Source organism: Penicillium taxi (genome assembly GCF_028828555.1).
Source record: "Penicillium taxi strain IBT 34144 chromosome Unknown utg000001l_segment0_segment0, whole genome shotgun sequence".
Lineage (NCBI taxonomy): Eukaryota > Fungi > Ascomycota > Eurotiomycetes > Eurotiales > Aspergillaceae > Penicillium > Penicillium taxi.
Genome location: NW_026643203.1, coordinates 1,197,317 through 1,212,925, shown reverse-complemented (window position 1 = coordinate 1,212,925; position 15,609 = coordinate 1,197,317). Strand labels below are relative to the sequence as shown.

The 15,609-nt window shown below is 46.4% G+C and overlaps 7 protein-coding genes across 7 annotated transcripts; 4 read left to right on the top strand and 3 right to left on the bottom strand.

Annotated features, from left to right (window-relative positions):
* Positions 1-2,863: 2,863 nt before the first annotated feature.
* On the top strand, positions 2,864-4,810 carry N7495_000447 (TCP11 family protein; the record flags this gene model as incomplete). Its single annotated transcript, XM_057203117.1, has 2 exons — positions 2,864-3,772; positions 3,827-4,810. The coding sequence occupies 2 exons, from the start codon at positions 2,864-2,866 to the stop codon at positions 4,808-4,810; spliced, it is 1,893 nt and encodes a 630-aa protein (XP_057067190.1).
* Positions 4,811-5,446: 636 nt separating this feature from the next.
* N7495_000446 (uncharacterized protein) lies at positions 5,447-6,499 on the top strand (the record flags this gene model as incomplete). Its single annotated transcript, XM_057203116.1, has 1 exon — positions 5,447-6,499. One exon carries the CDS (start codon positions 5,447-5,449, stop codon positions 6,497-6,499), a length of 1,053 nt encoding a protein of 350 aa, XP_057067189.1.
* An 853-nt stretch (positions 6,500-7,352) lies between these two features.
* Positions 7,353-8,504, bottom strand: N7495_000445 (uncharacterized protein; the record flags this gene model as incomplete). The annotated part of the gene is made up of 2 exons (XM_057203115.1): positions 7,353-7,706; positions 7,755-8,504. The coding sequence occupies 2 exons, from the start codon at positions 8,502-8,504 to the stop codon at positions 7,353-7,355; spliced, it is 1,104 nt and encodes a 367-aa protein (XP_057067188.1).
* Positions 8,505-10,941: 2,437 nt separating this feature from the next.
* N7495_000444 (uncharacterized protein) lies at positions 10,942-11,443 on the bottom strand (the record flags this gene model as incomplete). Its single annotated transcript, XM_057203114.1, has 4 exons — positions 10,942-10,978; positions 11,030-11,220; positions 11,298-11,332; positions 11,401-11,443. The coding sequence occupies 4 exons, from the start codon at positions 11,441-11,443 to the stop codon at positions 10,942-10,944; spliced, it is 306 nt and encodes a 101-aa protein (XP_057067187.1).
* Positions 11,444-11,772: 329 nt separating this feature from the next.
* On the top strand, positions 11,773-12,636 carry N7495_000443 (uncharacterized protein; the record flags this gene model as incomplete). Its single annotated transcript, XM_057203113.1, has 1 exon — positions 11,773-12,636. One exon carries the CDS (start codon positions 11,773-11,775, stop codon positions 12,634-12,636), a length of 864 nt encoding a protein of 287 aa, XP_057067186.1.
* Positions 12,637-12,914: 278 nt separating this feature from the next.
* N7495_000442 (uncharacterized protein) lies at positions 12,915-13,400 on the bottom strand (the record flags this gene model as incomplete). The annotated part of the gene is made up of 2 exons (XM_057203112.1): positions 12,915-13,240; positions 13,337-13,400. 2 exons carry the CDS (start codon positions 13,398-13,400, stop codon positions 12,915-12,917), a joined length of 390 nt encoding a protein of 129 aa, XP_057067185.1.
* Positions 13,401-13,840: 440 nt separating this feature from the next.
* N7495_000441 (J domain-containing protein) lies at positions 13,841-15,024 on the top strand (the record flags this gene model as incomplete). Its single annotated transcript, XM_057203111.1, has 3 exons — positions 13,841-14,120; positions 14,179-14,427; positions 14,483-15,024. 3 exons carry the CDS (start codon positions 13,841-13,843, stop codon positions 15,022-15,024), a joined length of 1,071 nt encoding a protein of 356 aa, XP_057067184.1.
* Between the last annotated feature and the right edge of the window lie 585 nt (positions 15,025-15,609).

Here is a 15,609-nt window from a genome sequence, read left to right as displayed (position 1 = left end):
TGGCTGATATGATTGATTTCATAGGGATCTATTCCACAGGGGATCCAAGTGAGTTTCTCTGAAGGCGTGAGAACCCAACACACTGATGTCGTCAAACAAAAGCTAGTTAAGTTGAATTTTGACAGAACCAATAATGCTGCAGATATCTGGCGAGCAGTCGCTGAGTCATTGGAAGCCATCAATGAAGTACATATTTGAAGAAGAGGCCACAATTCGCTGAAAGTTTTATGAAGACTCGAGTCTAATTTGGGATAAGTAAACAAATGCGCCGGAGATATGCTACGAAACTTCACGGGCTGTTATATTCTCTCGTACCACGCATGAAATTTCGAGAGCTTCGGCGACCAGACCATGATTTAGAAGTAATAATGTCTCTTCCTAAGACCATGCTTTTCGGCAAAACCCATGATCACTTTAAGATCCCACGATCCCCTATTTCCCACGACTGACTACGATTTGTTCGGAATTGCTACGATCCCACGGCTGACTATGGTCTCTTTTAAAATGCTATTATCCTACGATCTTATCGATCCTTCGATCCTCTGTATCCATTGATCATGAGGTCTCGGAACCACTATAATCCTATGATATCATTCGTGGTAGTTACCCAACAATTCTAATTATCAACATAAGCTGACTTCAGCTCAAAATTTTGACTGTCGCCTCTAATAAATTTTTTATACATTTATATAGAAAGAATCATTACGGCTAACTGTATTTGTACTGCCCCAAAATTTCAAGAACCGCAATCACAGTTTCATGACTATCATTCATAAGAATCTGAATTATCATGGAATACTGTGCCTGGAAGTTACTTGACAAGCAGTTTGTTTGCTTCGCGCTTCTTTCAGTGTCAACATAGAAGTGTAGTACGGGCCCAAAAAATTTGATAGACAGCGGGGGATTGGAGTCTATAGCTCATCGGGTCTACATAGAATAGCTCTGATAGAAGGATTGTCCGCACTAAGCCCTATTAAGGTTACATAATTACTGACTAGGATGATCCCATCTTCTCTGATTGGTTGGCTTCCTCGTGTGTGATGGATCCGGTAACATATGCATCGTGATGGTACCTTCATCAATGAATCGTGCCCAGGTGTGCATTATTAATCTGTCATCATGACCCTGTATTTCATAGAACGATTGACCTTGTCTTCGCCCACGTTACTTTGAAGCTCCCGGAAAAATAATTTCAGGCCAATTCAATTTTTTCAGCTTATTGCTAACCCTGAACCCGATGTCTACTTTTTGCTGTGGATCTCTTATTTGGGCAACACTTGGAGCAATGCTTCGATGGCTTTGAATGAAAAGCAAGGTGAATCATTGTCTATAGTCCCTTATTGGATTGGAAGAATAAAGGTGTGTAAATGTAAGAGAAGGAATAAATATGGATAGAAGCCAGCTTATACAACTTCTGGATGGAAGGTGCTTTTATCTGGCAAGATCACGGCTCTTGAAAATAAACTAGGTACCTTCACATCTCGCTTTACTCGCAGATAAACACAAAGGTGGTGGGTTTATATATTAATTCACGTCTTTCTTTCGATCTCTCCTTATCCCAAGGTACCTTCGAATCTTTTTCATAAGATATATTGTGTTCCCGAGTTGGTGAAGTTCAAGATTCAAGGAGAAGTCCAACCACGTTCGTACTAAGGATCTAAATTAAAATGAAAGTGTCGGAGATTAAAGCAGGCTTTGGTGATTATGGTTAATCCTGCAGTACTAATTTTGCAAATTAATATTTGAATATTTGTTTTGATGTGGAGTGCGGATTAGAGACGGGAGAGAATAGACACCTTATTCCGAAGGCACCAAAGATTGCTCTAACATCTAACTTCTAGTGTTGTTGATGTCACCTCTGGTCCTCTAAGCTTCCAACTTCCAACCCCAAATCCCTCCAGAACTCATCTTCCGTCACCAATCCAACTGCCAACTGCATCGTCACTGGTCACTGGACACATAACAGTGGTTTCCCGATCAGTGGACCGTGCGTTTCTCAAAGTGAGGCGAAGGTCCCACAATCCCTTGAAGAAACCCTTCCATATTCTTTTTCTAGGCTAAACGGCTATCATTACGGAGGATCGCCTTATTGTTTCCCGTTACGATATTACGATCGATGAGAAAATCGAAAAGCGGAGAGACTCGGCCTGGTACCGGGTAGTAGCAGCAATGGAATGTGATGGTTGCGGTTTTCCCAATCCGTCTCTTGAAAACGTGCAAAGGTTGTTCTCGTTCGACCTATATCAGACCAACCCGGTCGCTTTTCCAATCGATCTCTCTTTTTTCTCTTGATCTTCCTCTTTTTCCCACTTATTGTTCCTCTGATTTGTTCAACCGAAAAAGTCCGGGGTCATTTAATATACAGCATATTCCTCTCCCATGTGGTGTCATTCAAGCTCATACAAGTGGCTAAGATTCTGATTTGGAGAGTTTTTGTTCTACTTTTTGGGCTCAACTCTAAGCTTCTTTTTGTGTTTTTAATCTTTAATTATCCTTTACTTCCCCCTGCTCTAATCTCGCCTTGTCCACGAGGGCCGATCGGCCGCAGATCCAACATCCTTGGGTGTGGCTCCACAGGAATTGACAGCTCACTTGCTTCACTTTGTCCCTCACGCGGATTGGCTGCCTGCCTGAGGCAGACCAGGGGTGAACGGAATAAGAAAGTAAGTCGAAAAAGGGCTTATAGGGGGGCATAGAGGCGTTGTCAGTCAAGTGGCAGCCACTGGTAGGGGGATCGTGGATGGTGACCTTTTGCACCCGCCGTGCCTCCCCTCCCCCCAAAAAGAGAAAAGAAGCGTCCAATCTAACAAGTTCGGGAGACAGTTGCTAGGAGTTGCTAGTGCGCTTTTCCTTTCTCACGGCGATGGATCTCCAGGGTACCAAAGAGGCGCGGGCGCAAGAAGAAGCCACTGATGGCCCTTTAGATGCTTATGGCGCCGGTAGTAGCCGTGGACGCTCGAAAGAGTTTCACAAGAACGAGGGTCGTGATGCTCACGGGCATGACAGCCAAACTAACGTCCACCCGCTCCGTCGTCGACAATCATCCTTTGCTTATCCTCCCGGGGCTCGCCCTTCCACTGCGCCATCCAGATCCTCCCCTCGGCCTCGAGAACCCTCACCGTCTCTAGAGGCTATCAGCATTCCTACGGAATTAGGGCTAAGTTCCCGCGACCTACGCTTACTTGCCAAAGCCCGAAAATACCCATCTGTCACCAAGAAAACGCTGAGCGAGCTCGACCTGCCCTGTATTATGGGCAACATCAATCTCCGTATGGACGCCAATTTTGATCGAGATCTACATTTCAAGCCCGATCTGGATGGGGACAAAGGTACGCGGAAGCGCAAGGAGGCAACCGACTACTGGGACTCAATGGCGACGGAAATTGCTATCTATGCGTTCCATGCAGCGTATCCAGATGTCGAGGATTTCCAACAAGAGAACTCTCAACGCACGTTTGAACCTCGACTACCAACCATGTTCGAAACCTTGCAGGAGGTAATCAAGACTCTTGTTCCGGAGCGCGATCATCCGAATGTGATGCAGAATCTAGAGGTCCCACTGCTCATGCAGCAGATTCGCAAGGGCGTCCTCGATATGGTCGCATTGGCGACTTGGATGGCTGCCCTTCTAAAGACCCACTGTGCACCTATGCGAGATGAGTGGGCGGATCGCATGGTCGAGCAAGTCACCGAGGGTTCACAGTCACAGGATCCAAAGGAGATTGTCAATGGACTTCAGACATTATTCTCGATTTTGGAGGCGATGAAGCTGGTAAGCATTCTTTCTTACTATGTAAATGTGTTTCGGCTAATGAGTGTTTCACAGGATGTTGCCAATCATCAAATCCGCACCTTTCGTGTTCTTTTAATTGAAGATACTGTACCGTTCCTACATGAATATTTCGAGGGCAAAATTGGGCGTGGTCGTTTCCAGGTGGAGCCTTCAAGGTTATGGTATTTGGCTGTGCGGGATCGAGCAGAGGAACAGAACAGCACATCATTATCACAGCCCGACGATGGCCTGAAGCCACTCGACGCTCTCTTCCAAGGAATAGCCGATAAATTATTACAGTTCGACCAACCTAATGACTTCCCAGAGACGTTCATTTTCGATTCAGACCGACTATGGCAGCTCCGCTCAACCATTCAGAACCTAATCAATCTCGAAATCGCATGGTACATCTTCGAGTCCTACGTACATACACAAAAGCGATATCTTTCTGCACGCGATGAGACCTACTCCACCTTCCGCTCCCGGATATGGTCTTTGATGGAAGAAAACATGGACCCAGATTGTCGAGGCGCCGAAATTGGAAATGATGATCTAGATCTAAGAGGTGGAGCGCATTGGTTGCAGAACATGCGCTATATCGCACTGGAGATTGCCCGATTTGCCTGCGCCGCATGCTGTCTCGATGTGGTAGTCGCAGATGAAGTCATCGCTCCCATCGAGGCCGCCCTGGAGTGGCACTTGTCCAACGAGTCCGAACTCTTCCGTTACTTCCAGAACAACATGCGCGAAAAGGTACTGAGTGCCACATTGGCTTCGGCGCGAAGATACCTGCCTCTGACCCCTCTCGCAATCTGTGAGTCGCAACGCACGCCCCTGCCTGCCTCGACGGTAGGCCCGGCCGCTTCATCCTCACCCTCTGCTACATCCTCGCAGCCATTGACACCACAGCAATGCGATATTGAACGTATCGGCATGCGCCTAGCTCATATAGGCGTGCTGCACTGGCGTGTCTGGGCCCCGCTGTTGTATCTCCGTGACGAGATCGCGCTCGGCGATCCATCACTTGAGGCTGCATAAGCAGTATTATTTCCTTGAGCCTGGCTTGACCTATACTATCTAACCGTTTATCCATTTAATCTCCTTTGTCCCTAATCTTTGTTTTCCTACGTTTTTCTGATCTGCTTTTTCAGCGCCTGCATCATGGCTTGTTTCTTTTGCTCCACTTACATCACAGGCGTTTGACTGCGGACAGCATTGCAACAACTGGCGTGGCTTTATATGGGAGGAGGCTTTGATTTTTACTCGATAGTCTTGTTGACATCTACTTTGTTTTGCGTTAGGGAATAGATTCATGGCGCTGGACTTTTTTTATTTTCTCCGGAGAGTTTTGACCCCGGAAATTGTATAGCAAAATATGATAAGTTTATATCCTCGGATTAATCCAATAACATTTACAAACGTGATAGTATCTTCGAACCTTGGGAAGTTGAAATCAAACATTCTGGGTTCGGACAAAAAAGTCCGTGCGATCGATCAGCATCAGAATCTCAAAATCCGGCACAATTTCATCCCGGAAATCTACAACTTTGGAACATTCAACCCCCTTCCAATTTCGAGTATAATAAAAGAACAGGGTATGAATCTATCATTCCGTTGAAACTCTATCGAAGAACTATTCTGGAATATTATCAATTCAACGATAAATTGATCCCAATGCGTCTCTCCGCCAAACTACTCTCCACATTACCATGGCTCTCCTCTCTGAAATCAGCACAATTGCAACGTATCGCGCGAGCAACAGGAATTCAATCATCAGGCACAAAGCCCATTCTCATCCAGCGCCTTCAGGCCGAACTACCAAGTCCGGAGACCAGCCTCTCTGATGAAAAGCCATGGAGTATTCTCAGCATCGACATGGGCGTTCAAAACTTCGCATTCGCGCATCTACGCGTACCGCATTATTCAAGGTCAAATTCTACGCCTGAATTAATGGATTGGCACCGACTCGCCGTGTCAGATATTGGAAATCTTGATCTAAGAGTTCAAAAACTGCCCATTCAAAAAAAGAATAACAACTCAAAAGATGTAGATGCAGATCCAAAGAGCGGTTATTCGCCAGATGTATACGCTGCCAACGCATACTCGCTCGTTACATCACTTGTCGCGGCCTATAAGCCTACACACGTCCTCATTGAGCGGCAACGTTTTCGCTCGGGTGGTGCTAGCGCTGTGCTGGAGTGGACCTTGCGAGTTGGAATTTTGGAGGGTATGTTGCATGCTGTTTTGTATTCTTTAGCTCGAGAGCGTGGGGGTGAAATGGCCGGAGTTATTGTCAAGGGCGTTGAGCCGAAAAGGGTGGTGGGGTATTGGATGGAGTCTGGTGGTACTGCGAATGTGAAGCAGGGAGATGAGATTAGGAAGAGGCTCACTGCTAGAGAGGTTAAGCAGATGAAGATTGATCTTGTCGGCCAATGGCTGTCTGCTTCTGTTTCTGCTGATAAATCTGATACGATTTCTGATGCGAGTGTACACCATGGCAAGATTTCCATTCTAGGGGATCGGCCTGTGCAAGAACTTGTCGATGCCTACTTACGGAAATGGAGGAAGGAGAGGCGTGCGTCGTCCTCTGTCTTGCAGGTAGGTAATATTGGCAAGCTGGATGATCTGGCTGATTGTCTTTTGCAAGGAGTGACTTGGCTTGAGTGGCAGACGCACAAGGAGCGATTGGTCCGTGAGGGTGAAGGGGCTATAGAGTCAATTCTGTAGCACACTAGGTCTTTTGTACATTTTATTATACCCCATTTGAGATACCTAATGCAAGTCTCATATTTGACTCAAGCCCCTCCCCCCCCCCCCCCCCTCCGGCCAAATGCAATGATCGACATGGTCGACGGATCAGCGACTAGGATCAGCAAAATTAAGCATTCAAGGGTCTGTAGCTTAAGGATACCTTACAGAGTACAGCAAGTCTAGATCTGATTACTGAAAGATTAGCTATATCACGTTAATCCCATTCAAATCATAAATCATAGAGAAGCAGCGAAGTTTATACAATCAGATGGAGAATAAGTACATTCGAGACATCTACAGCCATCAAATGCACTCCCCGAGAAAGAAGAGTAAATGGTAAACGAATACACACAAGAAACACGAAAAGATACCCTCTTCCGTTGAGTTCATGTCGCCATCTATGACAATACGTTGCGCATTCCAGGTCGAGGAAGAAATAGAAGAAAAATAGAAAGGGCTTGCTCATTTGAGAAGAAAGAAATAAAGTAAAAAGCGCAAACATACTGCATGTATCTCATGAGAAGAGAGGGCTTGTCAATTGTCTTGAAGGCCAGCTTGTGAGTAGTACAAAAGACAAGCGCTCTTTACTCTTTCGACTCCAAGAAATATCAATAAGAGAACCTGGTAAAATAAAAGAACAAGATTTTCTGAAACGGGAAATAAGAAGGATGTAAACATCAGAAGCAGTAACAAGACTGTTCGTTTAAAACAGAATGCTTGATAAATAGATACATAGCCAGCGCGCAACAGTGCGGAAAAGGAAGCATTCAATTCATTGACCGGCTCGCGTCGAACTCAACGGGCAAGGTCTCTATTGCCATAAACGTCTTTAGATGAATCGGCGACGGAAGTTGGTGGGGTAGGCGTTGTTGGGGACCAGGTAGGGGATAGAGGAGGCAGCGCCGGAGGGGGTAGCAGATCCAGAGGCGTAGAAGGCCGAGCTGCTGGTGGCAAAGCCAGACGGGGCGGGAATGCTGCTGGAGGTAATGGGAAGAGTACCGTTGCCGTAGTGGGCACCGGTAGCGCTAGGGGAAGACTTGGTGCTGGTAGAGTCGGGGCCAGCGCTGGAGCTAGAGTCGGAGCCACTGCTGCTGTCACTACCGCTACCACCGGTCTGCTCTTTACCGATGGTGGAAACAGAGGTAGGGGTGGAGGTGGAGGTGGAGGTGACACCAGCGGCGTTCTAATTAAATTAGTACAGATTATACTTGATATCTTTGGGTTAACTTACAACAGTGACGGTCTCAGTGGCCGTGACGGTGACAGTGGCCTGGTTGCAAGAACCCTCACCGCTGCTGCCGCTACCGCTGCCGCTGCCGCTGCTGCTAGAGGCAGAGGGAAGGTGAGTCAGAGTCAAGGTCTCGGTCTTGGTGCCCTGGACGGTGGTGGTGATCTCGACATCATCGGAACCGCTGGTGGCAGCATCGGTAGCCCAGGCAGTGTGCTCGTTAGTGGCAGTGCGGTGGATGGTGGTAGTCACAACGCTGGTGGAAGTGCCAGAGCCGAGAGTGTAGGTGACGATCAGATCGGAACTGGAGCCAGAGCCAGAGCCAGAGCCAGAGCCAGAGCCAGCAGTGGAAGTGACCTGGGAATCACCTTTAACAGCAACACCAGTGCTGAGGATGACGGAGGGAGTGGTCAAAGGAGTAGAGTAAGCAGCGATACCAGAGCTAGAGCTGCCCCAAGCCGAAGCAGCGGCACCAGAGGAAGAGGCACCCAAAGATGAAGCAGAAGCAGCGGCACTGGAAGAAGAGATGGCGCTGGAGGCAGCACCAGAGGGAGCAGCACTGCTGGTGAAAGCCTGGTGACCGAAGGGAGTCGGGGTCACAAAGTAAGTGGTAGTGGAGCTACCACTGGGAACAGTGCCGTTGATACCACGAGCGTGGGCAATGTGACGGCGAGGGAAGGCGTGGTGCTCGGCCTCACTGACAGCAGCGAGGGAGGCAACCACAGCCACGGTGTACTTGTTAATGAAGTGCATATTGATCGGAATTTTCTCTTGTAGATAGTACCAAAGTCGAGGGAATGTAGCTGTAGAAAGAGTGTGGATGTGCAGAAATCAATTCGCAACAGTAATGAATGGCGGGTAAGTGAAGGGCCCAAGAGAATGAAAGTGAGCTACAAGCTTGACAGAGAGAAGAAGAGAAGAGAAGGAAAGAAATAAGAAGGGGATAGTGTGGTTAATGAAGGTCAGCTAATCTCCAATCTACACGTTATGGTAATACCGGCTGAAGTATTTAGTGGAGTCTAGGCTTCATCTTTTATTTCTAATTAATTTCCTTGATATTGTTCAAGCAAGTATAAGATTGTGATTGGGGGAGAGAAGACATGATGACAGGCGTTACGGAGTACTTTTTAGTTAATTTAATTATCAAATCCACTTCGCCTCAGGAACGTTTATACTATTGGTTATACGCTAGATTAACGCCAATCAAACGCCAATCAAACGCCACTTAATGCCACGATGGCGGAGTTGCTTTAAATCTTTCTTGAATTGAACAGTTGTGTGAAGAATACGTACATAAATCTGATCTCACTTTAGAAGCAACTATACTAAATTGTATTATTACCTTTGTATTTACTTCTGTATCTATTGGGCGTAAAGGGCGTAGAATTGATAAAAACCTGAATCTGAAATATACTCACGAAACAATGCAAAACCTGTATTGACCCTGTATTGACCTGTATTGTCTCTGTATTGTGATTGAATCCTGTTTCATATATAAGAGCCAAACCCCACCTTAGTCCCCTCAAACCTAACAGCCCCGACTCCGAACAACTCATCCTTCCCGCCCTTGAAATTTTCATTATTTCATTTCAATCTCTTCTAATTCTAGACTTTATAAGACCGCTTGGGCCCAACACTAGCCTTACAACACATAAGCCTCCTATTCTCCAATCTATTCTCTCCCCTTTTCCTAGAAAGGCGGGAAGTACGAAGTATATACTGTGTACTCCGTCAGTTCTCGAAATGGGATCCACTGTCACGGATCAGTCTCGAGCCTGCACTCCTTCTACACCGAAGACGGCATAAGCACGTCAATAGACCCTGAAATGAGATAAGCCCATCATACTACTTAGTAGTTTGCGAAGGACTTGTATTTTTCAGGGTTCCTTCAGATTGGAAGTCCTACGTTTCAGGCTGGAAATTTTCTCAAATACTGTTTAGGTAGCATCCAGCTTGTATACAGTATGTGGTACAAGTATGGAGTAACGCTCAGGGCAATCTTATCCAAATGGGCGCTCAGGCCTAATGAACCTTGGAAATACGCACAATATTGAAATGAAATATTGCATTATGCCCGACTCACGCAGCTTAGCCCATTCCTTATCAAAGGAACTGTACTAGTTCGCGGCTAATACACTTACTATACAAACCTAGTATCCTTCCACTCCACTCTGTCTTGACTATTAACTAGTTATCACGCTATTTGCAAGCTCGGGAAGAACTTCTCTCAATCTGGAAAGATCGACTTATACTTCAAACTGCTACTCTTTATTGCCACCAAATCCTCTATGAACTACTTTCCACTTCTGAAACATGCTGCCCCAGCCACGGGAACATGTTCAGCTAAATCAATTTCAACAATTCTTATTTACATAACCATGGTAATGAACCCTCTCAAAGTTCCACATCGCACGGAAAAGACGTGGTCTACCAACCCTATAGCTCCAGGCTTCAGGGAAAAGGATCTATTTACCCCAATCTCCCCAGATACCGTATCCGAGCTGGACCGTCGTAATTTGCAAGCAACAACTGTCAAAAAAAAAGAAATAAAAAAACCCTGTCGTTACTCTGAACTCCATGGTTGATTTATCCACTTTCAGGTACCGACCTCAGATCCATGGACCTACGACCTCTCGACACATCTGTGTTTGATACTGAAACTAACCTTGGAATACTTCAAACTTCCGGCTCCTTAAAATACGCCTAAATTCTATATCGTCATGAGGCAATGTTGCTGATATGAAATTCCAACTAGAATACCTAATCTGTTCATGTTATGGGATATTCAATATTGCTATTCGCCGTCCAATCTCAATATGTCGTCTTGGGTATTGACGATAATGAGGCATATTGATAGGCTGATCGACAAGCATTATTATTCTTCCGCTCTCCCGGGGGTAATTGATCCAGATATCGGGCCAAAGGCAGGAACCCAACTCACTCCTACAATGATCCTCCAACATACTCGTACATCGATTTGAATGGATGATCCTAGAAACAATTATGGATAGACTGTACTCTGTATGTGACACTCAATCCCGAAATACTGTCGTTAAAGCCCTGGTCCTTTCATCCTTCCACTTTAAATACTGGAAGCTTCCCAATGCCCGCTTAAATCAAGAAATAACAATAGTCTCAGTTCAGGCTATAGCCTGATATCGCAGTCATCAATCATAATGAGAATATAAAGTCACAACCCGAGGAATCGCTTTAACATGATTCCCATCCTGTAAATCAACATCAGCATGGCAGTCTATGCGGACAGAGACTGAACATACCCCATTTCGAATATAGGAGGACAGCCATTGAGCTTGACCTTGCCTGCGGTGATGTTTGGCGCCTTCTTGCGATAATGAACAATGCGTCCGTTATTGCCTTTATCGTAGACCCAGTAGCCTTGCAGTTCGGCCTTTTCTTTTTCCTTTTCTGCCTTTACGCTATCGCTGTCGCTGTTCTTATCTGACTCGGACTAAATAACGTTGAAGGTACCTGTTAACTGTAGGCCTCGTATAATGCATGAAATGGATCCTTGGAGGCATCACGTACTCCGGGCTTTCTCCTTCGCCGAATATAGTAATAACCTTCGTTATCACCATAAGACCTCTAATAATGATATTAGACCCATCTCTTCAATTGATTTGGAGCATACTTGCAATAATCGGCTTCTGGTAGCCCGCTGCCGCGTGCCCCATATTTGGATGTCCTGAATCTGCAGGTGTATGTAGGAAAGTTGGGCAGCCAGAGGGGCTGTTCGTTGGGCGGAGGCAATCAAATAGGATTACAGCGTAAGGTACATAGTTCCTTGTATACATCAATTCCGAGGTCACATGGCTTTTAATGCGTGTACAAGTTCAATTGGATGATTCTTGCATAACGCTGGCCAATATTTGTTACCAGTTTCAACCGATGTACATTGTAAGAGTAGAAAGTAGTAAAGTAGATCGAATGATAAGTGTGGGTCTATCTTATCGTCTTACATCCCGAGGAACATCGCGACAACCTCCGATGTTTTGTTTAGATCATGGCGTCTCACGGTCTCCGTACTCGCTATGCCTCTCTGCTGAAACGATTTGTTTCTTCGTCCAAAGACTTTGATATTCTCACTACAGTGGCAGCTGGTGGCGCGGCAAAACCATGCATTTTATACGTGCTGGACTCATCCTTCAACCCGCCAACTCTCGCACATCTCCGCATCGCTAGCTCGGCTCTTCTGGAACGACTTGAGCCAAGCTCTCGTCTCCTTCTTCTGTTGTCCACACAGAATGCAGATAAAGCTCCCAAGCCTGCTCCATTTGAAGACAGGCTCGCCATGATGGAAATGTTTGCCCAAGACCTCCGGTCTCATCTAGCTTCCACATTCACACAACCCTCTTCTACCTTTTCGTTGGATCAAATACCTCCAATTGACATCGGGGTGACTAAAAAGCCATACTTCGTTGATAAAGCTGTTGCAATCGAGAATTCGGGCTGCTACCCAACCCCTCTCGAGCAGGTTCATCTTACAGGCTATGATACTTTGATCCGCATCTTTAATGCCAAATATTACCCACCAGATCATAATCTGCACCCCTTAAGTCTGCTCTTCTCACAGCATCGGTTGCGGGTGACGATGCGGCCGAGTAATGAGTGGGGTGATCAGAAAGAGCAGGAGGAGTTCCTTACTTCTATAGCTCGAGGTGATCGCGAGAGCGAGGGTGGTCGACGAGAATGGGCTCAGAAAATTCAACTTACTCCTGGTAGATCGCCTGGTTCACCCTCCGTGAGCTCTACTCGAGCGCGTGAAGCTTCACAGTCTGCGATCCAGGACCTGGATTGGCTGGTCCCAGACAATGTGCGGCAATTTGTATTATCCAAACAACCATACTCTGCAAAGGACAGCCCATAGCTGATTCATATACATTGACTATATAATCATATTACCCTTTTAGTTCCAGAGCTTTGATATCTCCTTTGGCGACAATCAAATTGACTGAAAACGCCATAAGTTAAACCTTTGAACCTTGAACTTTTGGTACCTGACTTGTAAAACATGATACATAAATATCAGCAGCATGAGAGCTGTACCAACGCCGAATCTCCACCATATAACCTTTGTAACCTTTTTTAATATATCGTACACTCCGCGCCTCAGCCCCGGAATTGATCCACTGGCAGCTCAGAGCTTCATTCTTCCTCCTCCTCTCTCTTTCCAAGAGTGTAAGCCAGTCCACCCCCGATCATGTTCACCAAACAGAGGGCCATAGTGCCGCCCCGGACAATTCCGCGAGCTCCGAATTTCTTCATCAATGGCTGGCGCCGCCGGCTAGCCAGGAGCAAGTACAGTCCTGACCACGCAGCGCTGATTCCAGCAGTGTCTGTCTTGAAGCCCTGGAGGTTCGCATAACTCGTGAAGAGCAAGACGGGTGGAAAGAGCATGGGGAAGAATTGGAAGGGACGCGCATGTTGCGCGGTGATGAGGGCAGCGAGGAGGGTCGGCGGAAATGAGTTTTCTATCAAAAAAACAATTTAGTATGCATTGCTTCCCACTTTGAGCTTAACCAGAGCATTTGAAACGGGGATTGGAAGAAAGGAAGCCGATAACGTACCACCCCAAGTTCGAAAGCGCTGCACTAGCGTTTGCTTAGTTTCTTCGATTGCCGACTCCGTCATGGTGAATGAACTTCAATTGGATAACTTCAATTAAAGATCTTCTGTAAAAGTAGTTTTGGCTAACAGTTGCTTTCAGCCAATACTCTATTAATAGCAGTTTGGGCGATGAAGGAATATGTATTGAATTGTAGAGTGGGGAAGATTCGCCGCAGTCTGTGATGTCGATACCAAAATTGATAAGCCCAAAGCGCAATTGGCGTTGTCTTGGCAAAGGTGTCTTTTCTCCTCCCCCAATTTACCACTCTCCACGCACGTTCGATTTCATCCCCCCGCCTGTTTCTTGGTGTGTCGCGTGTACCTCTACACTCGACGTGCCTATCAGTTTCCCGGGGGAATCGCGCACCCCTTTCGTCGCTCACGCCACCATCTCGCCTACCTACATCTACCCAATCCAGGACTCAACCCACCTGTAAGATCGGTATCTTTAATTCTGGATCACTATGTCGTCGGCCAAAGCATCCGGCTCAGATGCCAATAATGGAAGCGCAAAGTCGCGCGATAACGGCACCCAAGATCGCAAAGTCACCCCCGAACAGAAGAAAGAAGTATTGCGCATCCTTGGCTGCGGGTCTGATTTCTACGTGATTCTCGGAGTTGATCTGACGAAGTACTCAAAATCAGAAGTCACAAAAAGTGTTGTCAGAAAGGAGTACATGAAAAGAAGTTTGTTGGTCCATCCGGACAAAAACGTTCATGATCGTGCAGCCGAGGCCTTTAAGAGTGAGTGACCTTGCAATCCCATACTACTAAGTTTGTCTACTCACCCATCCATTTACAGGACTTTCACATGCCGCCGAAGTTCTTATGGACGCCGATAAGAAGGCTCATTTCGACAGATTTGGAGCGGACCCTGATGACAGATCCAGTGGTAGACCAGGACCGGCAAGTGCTGGTGCATCTCCATTTGGAGGTGGCTTTGGAGGTGGCGGTGGTGGAGGCTTCGCCGAAGAGATATCACCAGAAGAGTTATTCAGCCGATTTTTCACTGGTGCCTTTGGTGGAGGAGGTGGTGGTTTCAACACATTTGGTACACCGAACCTAAATACGTTATCTCGCGCTTTTCACTAATCATTCTCCCACAGGTGGTCAACAATTTGCGTTCAACATGGGAGGTCCAGGTATTCGCGTGCATCAGTTCGGAGGGGCCACACCGCGACGACGACCTCGTAATGCCGCGGGCGATGCCAACCCTTCGGCTGGAACTCCTCCCGATGCATGGACTCTGATCCGTCAATTACTACCTCTCTTGGTTCTCTTCATCCTCCCCCTCCTCTCATCACTCTTTTCAGGCTCATCTACACCCAGCGGCCCAACTTTTCGATTCAATAACGTTGACCCGTACACCCAGAGTCGCACAACATCAAGGCTTAATGTCAATTATTTCGTGAATCCAACCGAAATGGAGGATCATAGTCCTCGGAAAGTTCGGCAACTGGATCAGCGTGTCGAAGTGGAGTATGTGAACTCGCTGAAATTTGCCTGCGATCATGAGATACATACACGGGACCGAAAGATCCAAGATGCCCAGGGCTGGTTCTTCCCGGATGTAGAGAAGATGAGGGAGGCGCGAGCAATGGAATTAAACAGCTGCAATCGGCTAAACCAACTCAAGGGGAGATACTAAGTTAAATGACCGTGTAATTGTGTTGGTGGATTCATTCTTTCCATGTCTAATCATCGAGATTTTCTCAGTGCATGGAGAGTGATATGTGCTGGTGTTTTTTTCAGCTTGGACTATGTGTATATGACTTTTTCTGAAATACTTCCATTGATTGACTTGTGTAATCAAAAATAATAAATTCCAGTCATGAGTTAGATAATAATCGCATTCGAACTGAATAGATAAATTACAGAAATCAGTTGTAAATAAAGTATTGTATGTGCTTAGTCAAGGTTGTTCTCCAACGTCGGAAAACACTCACTTTGAATGACGATATCAATCTCCAACTCACTTGGACTTTCCCTCGATTATTCTCATCTCCTTTTCATCTCTTTTTCAATTTTCCTTCCCATCTGTCCTCCTACTTCCCCCTCACCTTCCATCCCTAACTTTCATCATCTGAACCTTTTGATTGAAAAAACCCCCCGCTTTTGGGATATCTTTTGTTATCCCCCCACTCCACTTCAGCGCCCTTTCTGTTACTGTCATTTCCAAATCCCCTCAGCTGGGTCTCACTTCTAATTCCGACCACGTCTGGCATCGTCAGGC